This window comes from Podarcis tiliguerta, assembly GCF_965153285.1.
Source record: "Podarcis tiliguerta genome assembly, chromosome: 5".
Classification (NCBI taxonomy): Eukaryota; Metazoa; Chordata; class Lepidosauria; order Squamata; family Lacertidae; genus Podarcis; species Podarcis tiliguerta.
The window spans coordinates 39,260,812-39,276,366 of NC_139538.1; the positions used below are offsets into that span (position 1 = coordinate 39,260,812).

At 41.5% G+C, this 15,555-nt stretch overlaps 1 protein-coding gene across 23 annotated transcripts; it reads right to left on the reverse strand.

The window, feature by feature from the left end:
• Positions 1-723: 723 nt before the first annotated feature.
• Positions 724-15,449, reverse strand: IWS1 (interacts with SUPT6H, CTD assembly factor 1). Of its 23 annotated transcripts, none has more exons than XM_083443246.1 (16): positions 14,191-14,288; positions 13,120-13,171; positions 11,947-12,062; positions 10,421-11,261; positions 8,411-8,603; positions 8,160-8,217; positions 7,775-7,869; positions 7,087-7,237; positions 6,012-6,094; positions 5,690-5,819; positions 5,108-5,225; positions 4,106-4,217; positions 3,785-3,841; positions 3,517-3,628; positions 2,834-2,985; positions 724-1,130 (listed from the first exon to the last, which is right to left on the reverse strand). In XM_083443246.1, exons 2-15 carry the CDS (start codon positions 13,121-13,123, stop codon positions 2,857-2,859), a joined length of 2,199 nt encoding a protein of 732 aa, XP_083299372.1. In that variant the 5' UTR covers positions 13,124-13,171; positions 14,191-14,288; the 3' UTR covers positions 724-1,130; positions 2,834-2,856. The 23 variants fall into 23 exon arrangements, with proteins under 23 accessions (XP_083299372.1, XP_083299371.1, XP_083299375.1 ...); XM_083443245.1 differs by having other exon boundaries at positions 2,825-2,985; XM_083443249.1 differs by having other exon boundaries at positions 2,825-2,985; positions 8,411-8,600; positions 14,191-14,256.
• Positions 15,450-15,555: the final 106 nt, after the last annotated feature.

Consider the following 15,555-nt stretch of genomic DNA (forward strand, 5'->3'; position numbering starts at 1 on the left):
AAAAGAAGAACAGGCAGTTATATAACCTGATAGCAGAATTCCATCAGACAAAAACAGTAGCAAAGTATTTTCTTCAAGTCCACTTAGGTTTCTAGTATCCCACGTGTACCTTTTTATTGTATAAAGGGGATGTGTTCAATGCTGTACAAGCAAACACCTGCTTGTGCAACAGAACATCAGTGCCCCCTGCACTCCCAACCCTCTGTATCATATTCCTGAGAGGGGTGCAGGGTAGAGAGAAGGGTAAGTCCATTCATGAATCACTAAATGCAATTCCAAGTGTACCCAATACTATGGTAGTCACTGCCATTTGCTTTGATCAAAGTGACACAGACCCATTCTAAAACATTTGTTGATAGCGTTAAAACATAGGCTACATCCCATAAAAAGGTTCAGTTAAATGCTTAAGTCCAATTAGACTCAGGCACAGTAATCTTTCAGTTGGTTATGCCCCTTATCTCTAAAGTGAAACAGCATTACTTAAGATTGTTCCTAGTGTGGTTTTAAAGGTAGAACAGGTGACTTTACCTTTTTCATTAGCACCAAGAGAGAAGTAAAAGACTCCTAATGTAAGTCAGTCACGAGACGTGCGTATATAACAACGGCAGACTGTGTATTTGTATAAAAAAATACTGTAGTCACACCTATCGATCTGCAGGATTCAGCAGCTTGTGCTGAACCTTCTAAATATACATTCATTGCACCAAGCACCACACAGCCCCACACATCAGAAAGATTTTAATGTCTGAGGTCTGTAGCAATACAAGCTTTCATCTGTACAAAGGACACAAGAGACCAGGTTAAATACAATCATAATGAACAACATCCAGGGTTCACAACCCTCCGCCAACATGTATTACTACCATCTGAACCAACAATCTGAAGATACACTTAAAAAAACCACCCAGAGTTCGTTTTAAAAAATGTAGACATCTTTCCAAGAGTCTGTAGGTGCACTTCTCACAGCAGAATTCAGAAAATATCCTTCCTGGATGGAGTCACAATGGCATTTTATTGCCTTCAATGCTGATTTTCACAGCATGGGACGTTCTGCTTTTTTTCCTGATGTCTGTGAACTTCCGCATCTGTTTGTCCAAGCGGCTGACCCCTTTCTTGGAGCTTGCCTGGAACTTAAAAGAAAACTTAGGCTTACTTTTACGAAGAGGCAGGAATTCCAGATTTGCTTTTTTCAAAGAGGACAAAACATGCACACCAAACTCTTCCAGCAACTGCAATCCTTCTATACAGAAGCTGACAAAGCCACAGGAGATTCCAACAGCATATTTTCAAACCAAGACTGTAACAGGGATATGCACTCTCTATTACAGGCTCTGCCAACCTGGAGCCCTCCAGATGTTTTGAACTATAACTACCGTCAGCCCCTGTAACTACCCTTTAACCCAGGGGTCAGCAAACTTTCAGCAGGGGGCCAGTCCACTGTCCCTCAGACCTTGTGGGGGGGGGCGAACATTTTTTTTGGGGGGGAGAACAAATTCCTATGCCCCACAAATAACCCAGAGATGCATTTTAAATAAAAGGACACATTCTACTCAAGTAAAAACAAGCTGATTCCCGGACCGTCCGCGGACCAGATTTAGAAGGCAGTTGGGCCAGATACGGCTCCAGCACCTTGGTTTGCTTACCCATGCTTTAACACATCTGACAGTAATATACTTCCATGTTTAGGACAACCAGGAAAGGTTGAGCCCCAGCATCCATTTTTTTAAAAGCCACGATTACAATGTGAACTCAGCAACTCTCCCATTTTATGCCATCTCTTATTTATTTATTTATACAAACATATATATCTAACTTTTGCCCTCCAAAAAAGTATTTCTCAAAATGGCTTACATAATCTAAAAATAACCATCTATCATTATTGCTATGGCATCCATCTCTCTAAACATTTCTCTCCAAATATTAAAGTTTGGTTATTTCTGTAGCATATTTCAGAATGCTACACACTTTACGGTTCTTCTCTTATCTTATAGGCAGTAATGTCTTGCAGGTAGTAATAGACAGCATTCTGTCCAATGTCATGAAGTCAGTGATCAGGATTTCCTAGAAAATACTGAAGTGTAATTTTCAGTTTGCATCAGAAAATTATCTGATGCCCTGGTTTGAAATCCAACTAGTTAGATGGATACTGCCCACTGCATTTGCAATTTCCCATTCACTGTTGCTAATAAGCTTATGAAACAGAAAAATTTTCGCTCCAGATAGCTGACCACAGTCACTTTCAAATTTAACTAATGAAAACTAGTTGATCAGCTTTCCCCATTTATTATATGGACTCTCTGAAAGTCAGAAAGTACACTTCATGTTTCTCCTATCTACGTGCATTAAAACAGCAATGCAAGTTTACACAATTTGTCATCTTCATATCCCAAAGTAGTCTAATTGTACTATATGCACACTTAAATTAGATATTCATGCTTCAACTTGCGGAGACAAACTCATCACCAGTTCACCAGAGAACTGTATTGAAATTATCTTAGGTATCCCTAGGGAAGATTAGTCATGCTTTAAAATGTGATGGGACTTTGTACCCTTTGAGTAATTTTTTAATGCTCGCTCACTTTTTTTTGCTGGAGGGGGGCTTATGATCTTTGATGACGTGATTTCCCTATTTTAGTAGATCATGCAGTTGTGGAAACTTAAATTAGCACCTTAAAGTTGTTTTTCCTGACTTGCTCTGTGAATCACAGTGCCAGAAGGATAAAGTTTCCTAGGCTATAGTTAGTGGAGACATGCTGCTTTGTCCGACAGTGCACACTGGCAACAGCTAAAGCACATGCATTGTTCAAACATCCTTTCTGGATACCTCTCAGACCTGGGGTAAGCAGAATTACAGGGCTATAAGGGCATCCTGTTGCCTTCAATGCTGAATTTGACAGCTCGATGTACTTTGCTGAGTCGTTTCTGTTCAGCAAACTTCCTCTTGTGTTTTTCCAACCGACTAATACCTTTCTTAACAGTCCCGGGCTAGAAACAACATCTCAGTCAAAGGACTAACAATTAATAAGAATAGAAAATTTCAGTACATTTAAACAACTGCTCTCTTCCTTTGTCTAAGTTGGCAAATAAACAACATGGACTTTATCCAGTGCCATGTTGTAAAATACTGGAGGATGGAAACCTACTGACTTCATAATCCTCAGGCTATTGGGGGGAAAGTAGTGCAGAAAAAATATTGTGGGTTGAAGTAAAGGATTGTATTGAGGAGGATTGCTTCTCACTACTGGGTCCAAGACTATACATAACCAGATCAATATAGAACTGCTGGTTCTTACTACCAGCAACAATGAATGTTCAACTCTTTCCAGTGGTATTTTGAGACACTAAACTATTTTGGATAGATTTTTATGTAGTGCCTTTGGACAGGATAGTGCAATATATGTGAATGGAAAGCAACAGTGAGGATAGGCTCAACTGATTTCCATAATATCTAAACTAGAACTGGTCTGGGCACAATGTTGCAGAAGAAACTTATTTCCTTTCTTCTCAATCACTTACCCTAGAAGATTCCATTTCCACATTCCACTTGGGTCTGACCACATAATCCTTGTTGGAGGGCATTGGAACTCTTGCACGAGCACAAAATCCTGGATCGCCAGGCCTTAGAGCTCTGAAGAAATAAGACAAGAGATGTTGCTAAGTAACATGAGATTGCTATTAGCATCTCTTCTCTCAAATTATTCTCTACTCATCTCCCTGCTCCACCCAACATAAAGCACAAAGCTTCTCTAGGGATACTAAAATGGCAAAAAAAGAAAAGACTTACTTTTCCTCCCCTGTTAATACTTTCTCCAAGTCCCTGCGGGGTGTTTGACCACCAGAGCTATAAAGACAAAGAGATTTTGTTTTGCGGGAGAATTATTATCATCACAATCACCATCACCATTTCTCTCACACAAACCGAGATAATTTAGTAAGTATTTATAAATGAATAGGTATTCATAAAATTCAGTATAAATAAACAGAATACTAATAAAAGACTCTTGACCAGCTAAGATTCCAGACACTCCATGGAATGAAGTCCAGAGTGTGAAAGAAAATCAGCCTATGCTATAAAGTTAGCAGTGGAGAATATTGCTCAAGATACCTGCTCAACCGCCTTCGCTGTGGCATCTGCTCCAGATCCCTCTGTTCCCTTTCTTCTCTGGTCATTCCCTTGTAGTTTGATGTTAGACCAAAAATAGGCCGAGACCACTCATCTGTTGTTTTTAAAATAAAAAGTGAATGTACAGACAGCAGCACTACACATATATATACTGCACCTGCTAGGAGTTCCTACTATCCAACAGGCGATTTTGCCTTACTGCTCACTATTTAACACAGATACTGAGCCCATTTAAGATATACAGGGTGGGTGAATGGCTTCTCTATCTTTTTTAGCCTACAAACTCCACAATTATGGTTTCTGTTTTCAAGCAGTGTTTCTAGACCTAATGACTGTGGCTAAATTGGGGGGGGGGGGGAGTATGCACCGTATCTGCAATTTAACATCCACCCTGTTCATCAATATACTTAAGATGTTAGTTCAAACTAACAATCTAAAATGTAGCCTGAAGAAACAGGAACTTTAAGTTAGCATTTAAACAGGTATGGGGAACTTGTGGCCCTCCAGATGGACTACAGCTCTCATCATGTCTGACCTCTGACTATTATTGCTGTGATGGAGTTTGGGGACCAAAGGTTCCTCATATCATATTTAAAGATATGACACTATCAGCAAAAATTATAGACACTGGAACAGATAAGAATATATACATTTTTAACACTTGTTGCTGTCAAGCCCCTTGTACTTAATTTGGCTTAAGTCTAACTTTAGTTAGGACAAAAGTTACATTAAAGTCATACCTATCTCCCTTACCTGCAATATACTATTGATGAAGAAATGAAAGATAAGGAATCTAGGAGATATACAAGCTTTGCTAAGTAAATATAGCCTTCATATAGAACCATAGACAGTCTTGTGTAAGGCTGAAGGTTTTTGTAGCACATACACACTTAACAGGGAGGGGGGCATGCTGGCTGTGAACTGCAAATGTTGAAGTATGAGATGGCTGTGCAGTGCATCTCATGAAAGCCGATGTTTACTTACTAATTAGCTTCCCTGCCATGTCCTTGTTGGGTCGTGACTCCTTAGGGTGTTTGTAGAGATACATCACTGCTCGTCCAATCCCACTGTGCTTTAAGGTCTCCTGGCTTACACTAGGCAACTGAAGACATACAACACAGGAAACCATCACCTACTAAACCTTGAGAACTGAAGACTGCATTCTGCACATAGGATGCAAACATTTCAGCAAAGTGGACTTAAATACCTGCAAACTTTTTTTAAATAGTAAGAAAGAGTGGGACAAGTTTCCCAGGTAAACTTGAGAATTTCAGTCTACTGGGAATATTTCAGTACTGCTTCAGCTTTCTCTGGTCCTTCTTAACTGCTTTTATGGAACATTGGTTTTATACCTCTTAGAGCAGCTTCATTTTGAAACTGGTTTTAGAATGAAAACAGGTCTGTGGACACTTGGATGCTATTGTTGCAGTGCCATTCATCTTCCTGATATGTACAAATACCTTCCTCATATGGCACTATTCATCTATCCTCTCTCAGAAACTTGTCACAAAGGCATAGAACTGAATCAGTAATGCTGATTCAACAAGCTAGGCATTAGAAACTAACCTCTTGCAGAATCTTCAGAAGCTCCTCACGAATTTTCAGTGCTGGTAGACTCCGGTCTGGTAGTGGTGAAAGCCACTCTTTGATGGCAGACATCACACCACTGTCAATGAAAGTTTCTTTCAGGTCCTGCCTGGAAATTCAAATTGAAATCTATCGGAAGCAGGAATGGGAATACCTTTTGGCAATTCATCAACCCCACAAACATTCCTGTTCTAAAATCAATACAAGAGACATTCTAATATGGAAATAGTAGCCCTAGAAACACATCAAGTTCCCTCTTTCCCATCATGTGGAAACATAATTTACATGAGCTTTTACTCACTTTTTAAGGTGCATAACAACAATTGGCAGCAAAGTTAACTTTTTTAGTGCTGGTTTCTTCTGTGTATTCAGCTGCCTATCCTCCTGCAGGAAGTTATAGATGTAATTAAAAAATAGCAGAAAAAAGAAGAACATTCAAAATCCCAGTTCAGAAAACTGGTAAAGCAGCCTGCTTATTCTCCTCTAGCAGAATAACTAGGAAGAAGCAAACCAAGGAAGTAATTTCATTTGTATAAAATTTGCTGGCCTTTTTGTTTGCCTGGTCCATGGCCTTAAATAAAATCTCAGAGAATATACTCATGCATGCATGTTATAGTTGAGTCTTGAAAACAGTATGATTGTTTGGTTACAATGCACAGTCCAGACACCTTATTTTGCTGCAGTTGTTTCATGACAGAGGTGTCAGGTCTTCCTCATTTTCACAACACAAAGACAACATATCTGCATTTGTGTAAGACATAGCGCATAACAATTGTGTGCACAACTTCACTGCTCTCCTCCTGCATCTTGGGGTGGGGGAACGGTGTCTATTAATTACTAGCTTGCAGGGCACTGGCTACTCGGCTTCTGTTCTGGATAGTGCCTTGCTACTGAAGTCTCCTCCTATGCCCTAGATCTATTCTTCAACTTTGTGATGAGGTTAGCTTGTTGTCAGACAGCTATTACCTCTCTAATGCTCAAAATCCCTATTTCTTGCAACCATTCCTAGTCTTATCCACCTGTAATTATTTGTATGGAATATCTGTGCAAAACTGATGTGCTTCCACCAATTAGCTGCTCCCGCTGCCACCACCTAATCATCCCACACTTACACAGACCATTTCTGCCATTTGGCTGCTGTGTTGCCATTGCCTCCTCCTGCCTCTCTGCCACTGTGACTGTGAGATGCGGGCAATGCTCTGCAAGCAGCATTATGGTGCTTTGTACATAAGAAGTGCTTTCAATATTTGCAGATGAAAACTTCAGCATTTAGAAACATTCATCTCAAATTGTTCATTGCCACTCCTGCAAAAGGACTTGCTTCCCATAACCTAGTTTCTTTTGAGTGAATTAAGCCTTGAATGCAAGGAACGTACCTCTGCTGCTTCATTCATCTTCACGATCATAGCGCTGACTACATCGTCAGCATCGCTAATGAATGTCCCGCCATCACGGTTGCGCCGGCGTTTCCCACTCATGCTCTTTTTCCGCTGTAACATCATGTCAAAATCTGACATGAAGTCCATGCTGTAATGCAGAAGGTTTCAATGAAGTCAGATTGGAACTAGCCACCCTGTAGCCTTATGAGTGTACGTGTCAATTAAAACAGCATCTACACAAGCCCATTATCTGCTTGTAGGCATTACAGTCGTACCTTGGTTGTCAAACGCCTTGGTGCTCATATGTTTAGGCTCCTGAACGAATGAAACCCGGAAGTGAGTGTCCCGGTTTTCGAACGATTTTTGGAAGCCGAACATCTGAACTCTGAGAAGAATGAGAGCTGCTCCTTATCCTAATGCAGTCTCTTCTTTGAAGCTTTATGTGAAGACATTTCAAAGCAACAGCCTACAAGTGGTGTTGAAATCTCTGTGTCTAATCTAGTATAGAAGGCTACTGTGAGGATAATATCGGGTGCAGGCATGGGGGACAATGTATGTTCTTGAGCTTCCTAGGGGAATGGCAGGATATAAATGTAATAAAATACAAAAAATATATAAATATTTTAAGGCAAATATGTATATAAATCAAATCTGGTTTCTTGTAACAATCACAATAAACACTTACTGCTTTCCTCTTTTTATATTGTCATCAGAGTCTGAATCGTCAGCTGCTCCTTTCCTTTCTCCTTTCTCTTCCTCCAAATCCTCCTGGTTAAATCCCTTTAGTTACAAAGACAATACAAGTCAATGCATCCAAATACAGCTCTGCCACAACGCACATATAAGCCTTTTAATACTTCTCAAAATTCCTATTACCATTTAATCCAGGCTGCTCTTTCCAAGGATGTCTACATTGCATCCAACACATAGTAGGGCTGATGAAGTGGTGAAATTTAATTCAGTAACAATAGAATACAAGGTCTACTAAATGGATGTAGACAAGGAAGCCTTAAAAAAAGGTGGGAGGATGGGAAAGACAAGGGAAAAAAACATGTTCTCGACATACTTACTGTAAATTCTTCCTCTTCTTCATCTCCAGATTCTCCAAATATATCTGCAATAAGGTTTCTGCAAGAAAAATATGCTATTTGTTTTCCTTATTAATTCCTAATAGCCTTGTTCATTTCAATTCTAACAGAATTGAGAACTCCAGCAACTGCATTCCTCTTCCCCACCCAGTTTATCAACTTTGTTCCATGTAACATACATGTCCCATCCACTGCTGCCCCAAGTGTACCACTGCTACTTGACAGACACTTACTCTTGCTCATTTCCTGACTCACTGTCACTCCCAAAAAGATCCTTCTCTTCTTTCTTCTTTCCATCATCAGCCTTGTCACCCTCATCCTCGCTATCGGATTCTAGAGGTTTCTTTTGCTTCTCGTATTTCTCTGATGCAGCATCACTATCAGATTCTTCACCATCTGAGATTATGCGGCTTTTTTTTACAGCTGCTAACATAGGTGAACAAAGTAAGAAGTGCATCAATAGCTGAGCCAAAAACAGTCAACACCTGCAGAGGGGAAAGTCTCCTTCACATCATTCAAAGAAGTTGTTGGTAGTCAACAACCTCAGCTTTGCAATAAATAATAATAATCATATAATAAGCCTGTGGCTAAACATACCATCATAGATGTACTGCAAATCTCTTACTTAGCGGTCCCAATAATTTTATTGAAGCAATTATCTGCTTCCTCTATAACTTGTTTTTGGACTCAATCAGCTTCCAATTACACTTCAGAGAGCCTATCTTAAGACTCATGTACCACCAATAACATGGAATCAATAACCTAATATGCAGTTTCCTGGATGAAGGCACAATCAATCACAGCTCTTAAAATACTGCCAGAATCAAACACCAAAAGAAAACTTGCACACTCTATTTTGGTGCCTCCTCCCTGCTAGACGAGCACAGCAAACCAAACCTCTGATTCATTGTACTAGAGGGGGTTTGGATGGGGCAGAGGTGTACCTCTGTTCATCCCTGCTGATGAGGAGCCCCAATCTGTCCACCCCAAAGGGCAATAGCCAGCAAAAGCTTGTGAAATGGGGCTGTTCAGATGCAGATCCAGCACATGGTCCCAGTGGGTGCTGAGCCAGCGCTGCTCCTGTCATGTGACTGTAGTAGGTCTGATTCTGAACCTCTTTGCTGCACCAGCCTGGGAAGCAATTTCCCCTCTCGGTTCTTGATCCAGTTAGACAAAAAGGAAAGAAGGTGGAAGCTTCAGGTGCCAAAACTGGATCAAGGTCTGACATAGATTAATTATTTTGGGAAAGTCCTCCAAATTAAGTTCTAATGTAAATAAACACATATTACTTACTTCCGGATATTTTGTGAAAATTGCTGTTTCTGGTATCAGCTTCTTTCCTGCCCTTTTTTAATCATTTTGCAATTTATTGCTATGACTTTGGGCTAATGTAAATGTTACAGCACACATAGTATATAGTCCCACCCATTTCCTCCATATATTTGTCTGATTTAGTATGAATATCATTATCAGAAGTCCAGTTTGAAGAGACTTCAAAGATAATCTAATCCAAAATCCTGCCAAGGCTGGAATATCACTTCTGTAGCAGTGTCTCTGAAAGGGACATGACATGAAATCCGTTGCAGGGAAACTGTACAGTTCCACGGGGGCACTCATCTATTTTCCGCACGCAATGTCCCTGAGAGGGTAGCATGTCATCATGTCCCAGGAGCATTTTGTTCAAAGGCACATTGTGAATTGTATATTTTGTACTGTCCTTGCTGGCTTTTCTAATTAACTTTTTAAACAAAAAACATATTTTAAAGGCAGACTTCGGATCACCGGGTAAAATTAAGCAACATTTTATAATATATATTTTAGGGCAAATTAACTGCAATATAAATGGGAGAGAATGAACTCAGGAGCTAAGACATACACCAAGTGGCATGGACTAGAAATAAACTCAGCCAGCCATCCTTAAGCCAGCATTTCCCAACCTTGGGCCTCCAGCTGTTTTTGGACTACAACTCCCATAATCCTCAGCTAGCAAGACCAGTGGTCAGGGATGATGGGAATTGTAGTTCGAAAACAGCTGGAGGCCCAAGGTTCGGAACACACTGCCTTAAGCTATTTCACATATGCATATTCATCACTTGGAGGACCAATGATGCAAGTGGCGACTGCAGGTGTGAATGAGCCATCAGAGAACAAGCACCACCTTTTCAACGAAGTCCACTCATGCATTCTTTGGGGATTCAACCAGTACTGAATAATCAAGGGGTCTAAAATTATTATTTCCTTACGTGTTTTTTCATCATCCTCACTATCAGAGAGGACAGTAGCTTTCCTCTTTGTCAATTTTTCCTCTTCTTTCCCTTCTTCCTCATCACTGTCTACTAGCTTCTGTTTTTTAGGACTGTCTTCTTCCTCGCTGTCAGAGTCCTGAATCCTTTTTCCTAGTTGCTCATTGTCTGAAAGCTGAGCACCATTCTCTGTTTCCTCCTCCTCCTCCTCTTTATTTTCTTTGTTGCTATCACCGGTCTCTGTTTCTGGTTTGTTTCTGGTAATATCTTCAGTTTCAGAGTCACTGGGCTGAACCTTTGGCTCCTCATTTTCAGAGTCACTGGCAAGAGGTTTTGGAGCTACTTCATTCTCTGAATCACTATCATGCGATTTTTGATGCTCTTCATTTTCTGAGTCGCTGGCTGGACGTTTCTGTGGCTCCTCATTTTCTAGGTCACTCGTATGATCTTTGTGTGATTCCTCATTTTCAGAATCACTGGCCAAGGGCTTCTGGGGTTCCTCATTTTCAGAATCACTGGCCAAAGGCTTCTGGGGCTCCTCATTTTCAGAATCACTACCATGGCCTTTAGGAGGCTCCTCAGTCTCAGAATCACTGGCCTGGTTATTTACAGCATCTTCATTCTCAGAGTCACTGGCATGGTGAACTGGGCGATCCTCATTATCAGAATCACTGTCTTTACCTCTATGAGTCCCTTCATTTTCTGAGTCACTGACATTATCATTTGGAGCATCCTCGTTTTCGGAATCACTATGTTTCTGCCTTGGAGTATCTTCGTTTTCAGAGTCTGTCATGGGGTGTTCTGTAGTTTGTCTGTCATCTTCTCCATCACTAAGTTCATTCTGGAAAAAACAAGTAATTCCAGGAAAGCCACAAAAAGGCAAATTAAAGATGAAAAAAAGCTTGAATGTAACTATGAAAAACATTTTTAAGGTGACGGAAACAGTTCACACATGTCTGTTTTTCAATCTGGCTTCTCTTTTGACAAACCAATTTCTTTTTCTATTTTACAATACCTGTGTCAACGACTATTTTTAAAAAATGTATTAGAAGCATCACTACATTACATGGTACGATGCAAATAAATGCATTTCAGGGATTTGTGCAAAATTGTCAGGTTGTTATTTATTTCATATTTCATTTCCTTGATAATTTTATTGGAAAAATCTGTGAACACTTGCAAAAAAAGTGGTGTCCTTTGTTTCCTACCAAAGCAAAGTGTTGTATTAAATAGTGTGAAGTAACCATCCCTCGGTGCAAGGATTTACACTTGCACAACAGGATTTCTCCCTACCATTCTCCTCCTTCTGTTCTGGGGGTTCCTCCAACCTCTGGAGCAGATTTGAGAATGGAAGAGGGAACACAGAGGGGGAGGAATTCCCGTTGCACAAGTAGCAATCCTTGCACTGACAGGATGAGAAAGCTGGATACCACCCAATGTATTCAGGGCTGTTTCAAACATGTATTAAGAAATGTTTTCTTCCTATGCATAAGAACCAGGATTTATTGAAACTCTTTCACAACTACCTCTGAATGTTGTCCTATGCTTCCATTCTCTGATCCAGAGTGCTGTTCATTTCCGTTCTCTTCCATGTCCGATCCTGAATCACGTTCATCCTGCACTGGTGTTGCTCCACCATCATCTGTAACATGATACTTGTTTTTAGATCAGAATGAAGCTTAACAAAAACTATATATACTTGCAAACAATGTCACAATTTGTGAGGTATTGTTCAAATACAAAAAAAGCTAGCATCAGGTAACATCAGGATGGCCAGTATGAAGCCAAAAAGTCTCTATGAAGTTAGCAACAAATTGGACAATCTCAGAGGCTGCTACTATTATATTTATATTCACCATACTCTTAGCTTTTAAGGTGGCAAACAACATAAGACAGAACTGATAAACCTTCCTATTGTGGACATTTTTTAAAAAAAGATGAATACAGAATTTAAAAGACTCAAAGCAAAATCAACAAGTGGTGACTGCTTTCAGAAAAGAAGTCCCAAACCTAAAAGCTCTGCTGGATTAGGCCAAAGGTCTGCCTAATCCAACATCCTTTTCTCACAGTGGCCAACCGGATGTCTCTTGGAAACCCACAAGCAGCACCTAAGTGTAACAGCACATATTCTACTTGTAATTCCCAGTAACTGGTATTCAGTCGCACACTCTCCAAAAGCGGAGGCACAACACATCCATCCTAGTTAGCAGCCACTGACAGTCTTAGCCTTTCATGATATAACCACACTGTCTCCAATATGTTTCAATATCATCTAACACACTTGTTTTAGACCAGGCATAGGCAAACTCAGCCCTCCAGATGTTTTGAGACTACAATTCCCAGACCACTGGTCCTATTAGCTAGGGATGATGGGAGTTGTAGTACCAAAACATTGGAAGGGCCAAGTTTGCCTATGCCTGTTTTAGACTATAGAAATAAACATTGCTTTAAAAGAACTTGTCTAGGGAAGCACATTCCCATTTTCTGAAATATCAAAGATCGCTCTGGGTTTCAGCATCAGAGGGCTGATTCAGTCTACATTTTGTGCTTGGGTATAAGTGCTCTAATAAAAATAAACAAGTCCTCTGATCATATGTGATGCACATATTCCTTTAAAACACAGAGGCTAGGACTCAATCAATATGTGGCAAACCATATATATATGAAAGGATGCTCTTTGTACTTCATTAAAGACTTACGCATTTTGTATTCTGCTAGCCGTGCCTAAGCACAAATCAATTTTCGGTATCGCTGTAAAACAAGGATGCAAGTCGAAGACAGGAGAAATTGCTAAGAGCCTTCAGTTTCTGCAGGGAGCAACTTATGGCTTACAAAATCATTTTGTGGAACCCATACACTATACCAACTAACTGGAGATAGTGAGCTGAAGACCAACCAGATCATCCAGAAAGATGCACGATTAACAAAGTGCACATGGATCAAGCACTGCGGAAACCGACTGTTTTTTTTTTGCCCACTGACAGGATAAGCAATGGAGGGAGCAGCAAGAAAACTGCTAGCAGGCTGAAACAAGTACCGTACTTTTTGCTCTATCAGCCTACCCAGTCTCCACAAAGGGCAAGCCTAAGTTTCACACAACTAAAGGAAATGGTCCAGGTCTAAAGGTGATCTTGGCTTCCTCCTGTTTGGCTCAATTTGGAGGGGCATGTATGTAACTTGGAAGCAGAAATTCCACTAAAACGCAATCCAAATCAGATGCAGACAGCCGAAATATTTGTGAGCGCGTTTATCAGCACCAGGTCTATGGGTGCAAGACTGTGACGAGACGATAAGGACTCAGCTATGAGCAAAACACAAATATACTGCATGGAAGTTAAGGGCCGTAGGCTACGTGCTGTGCGGGTCACAGTCTATGCTGCGTGTGCGTGCGTGCGCACATACACACGCGAGTTTTTATAATGAAAAGGCACGACAAAAAAGGGGTGACTGAGAGCAGAGTAGCATCGCCTTGGTGAGTTCCCGACCAGCACCCTGCTTGCCCCCGTGGGCGCCCGTTTCCCGGCCCCCTATCCCCTGCCACTCAGTCTTTCATCCACTTAAGGCAAGCTGAGCACAACCTCCCCGCTCCTCCGACTGTACCTGACGGTTCCCCACCGTAATACTCCGTCTCCATAGCCCCGCCTCCCACTACTACAGGGCGACCAGCGGAGGGGGCGGGGCTCCGAGCTTGGCGGCGAGCACCGCAGAAACCGGGACGCGGTGGGGGGTTTGAGGGGGGGGAGAAGGAAGGAAGGAAGGGGGAAAATCACCTTCCAGTTTCTAAGCCGGAAGCAACAGTACCCACGACCTTCCCATCCGCCCCCGCGCGGAGCCTAGGAACTTCCGCAGCCGCGAAATGGCGTCACCCTCAATGGAATCCGGAAGCTCTTGCGCGTGCGCGGCTTGCTGGTCTGAGGCCATATCGCTGTGACGTGAGGGAGGGAAGACGTTCCGTTCTGCCGCGTGCCTGAGCCGTAGAGATAGGAAAAAAGAAGAGTAGTTCCGCACGCTGTCTGGAGAGGGAACTTCTCGGTTATTTTCCGTACCCACCCTCGTAATGAAGAAATAAGGAGCAACAAATAAACCGCTGCTCTTTCGAACTCTAGTCTTATTCGTGTGGAAAAATAATGTTGGCTTTTAAAATATTTGGCTTTTACATTTCATCCCATATTTACTCCCAATGATGTCGAGATATTTATCTTCCCAGCAGCCCTGCGAGGTAGTTTAGGCGAAGAGACGCCGTGACTGGCCCAAGTAAACGTCATGGCCCGAGTGGGGATTTGAACCTGCCACTGATACTCACTTCTGAAACTTTTTAAAGTCCGTATATCAAAGGCTGCTTACGGCAGCCCTGCAGTGACAATAATTGCCAGTTAGGTTAAGGCTGGTTGGAATTTTTTTGAGCCCAAGCTCTCCTATACAAAGCATCCCTCAGGTTGCAGCAACCACCATCCGCCTTCGCACCACCTCCTTCCATCTTACATTCTGAGAGATCCATTGCAAGCAAGCAGCAGCCTCGCTTCCTACGACTTTGCCGAGGCTCGTCTCACTTTCCCTGCATTTCCTCCCGTGCGAAGCAGGACGCCTGTTAGAAAGAGCTACTACCTTTTGCTCAGAGGGAGCAAAGAGCTACCGCCCAGTCCCACCTGCAGTAAAATATATACACCTTCCCACTATATAAAACCAATTTATTTTTTATAAAAAAATTATTAACAATTTCAACATATTATCAATACAAATCATCGTCATTATTTCCCTTTTTTCACTCCCTTCCCAAAGAACCCTCCCTCCCTCGACTTCCCTCAGCTCCTCTCTGATTTCTCAACTCATGTTATTCTCTGTATACTGTACATCCTTTTATTTATCTACGATATTAACCCTCAATAAATTTGTGTATGTTTATTCAAAACCTGCCAAGGAGTCCAGTATAAAACCAGATTTTAGCAATGTTTTCTGTGAGCAACTCTCACTTCCACCCCGGGAGAGGGGAGGACCTGAGGAATCCAGTACGATAGTGAATGCACAGCTTCCGTTAGAGTAATTTATTATAGGCTTATGCAGAGCGCCAGCGAAAAATGATCACGTGCTTGAGAGCGACTGGCATGGCGTCTATTTGCTCGCGAGAGGTTAATACC

What these genes read in the sequence shown, in the direction of transcription:
- IWS1 (XM_083443241.1), bottom strand. Translation starts at nt 14,054, where the DNA reads ATGGAGACGGAGTATTACGGTGGGGAACCGTCAG. An exon ending in GTTGTTATGCACCTTAAAAA is followed by an intron (nt 5,820 to 6,011) that starts GTGAGTAAAAGC and finishes TTGAATTTCCAG; the next exon opens with GCAGGACCTGAAAGAAACTT. An exon ending in GTATTAACAGGGGAGGAAAA is followed by an intron (nt 3,629 to 3,784) that starts GTAAGTCTTTTC and finishes TTATTTCTTCAG; the next exon opens with AGCTCTAAGGCCTGGCGATC.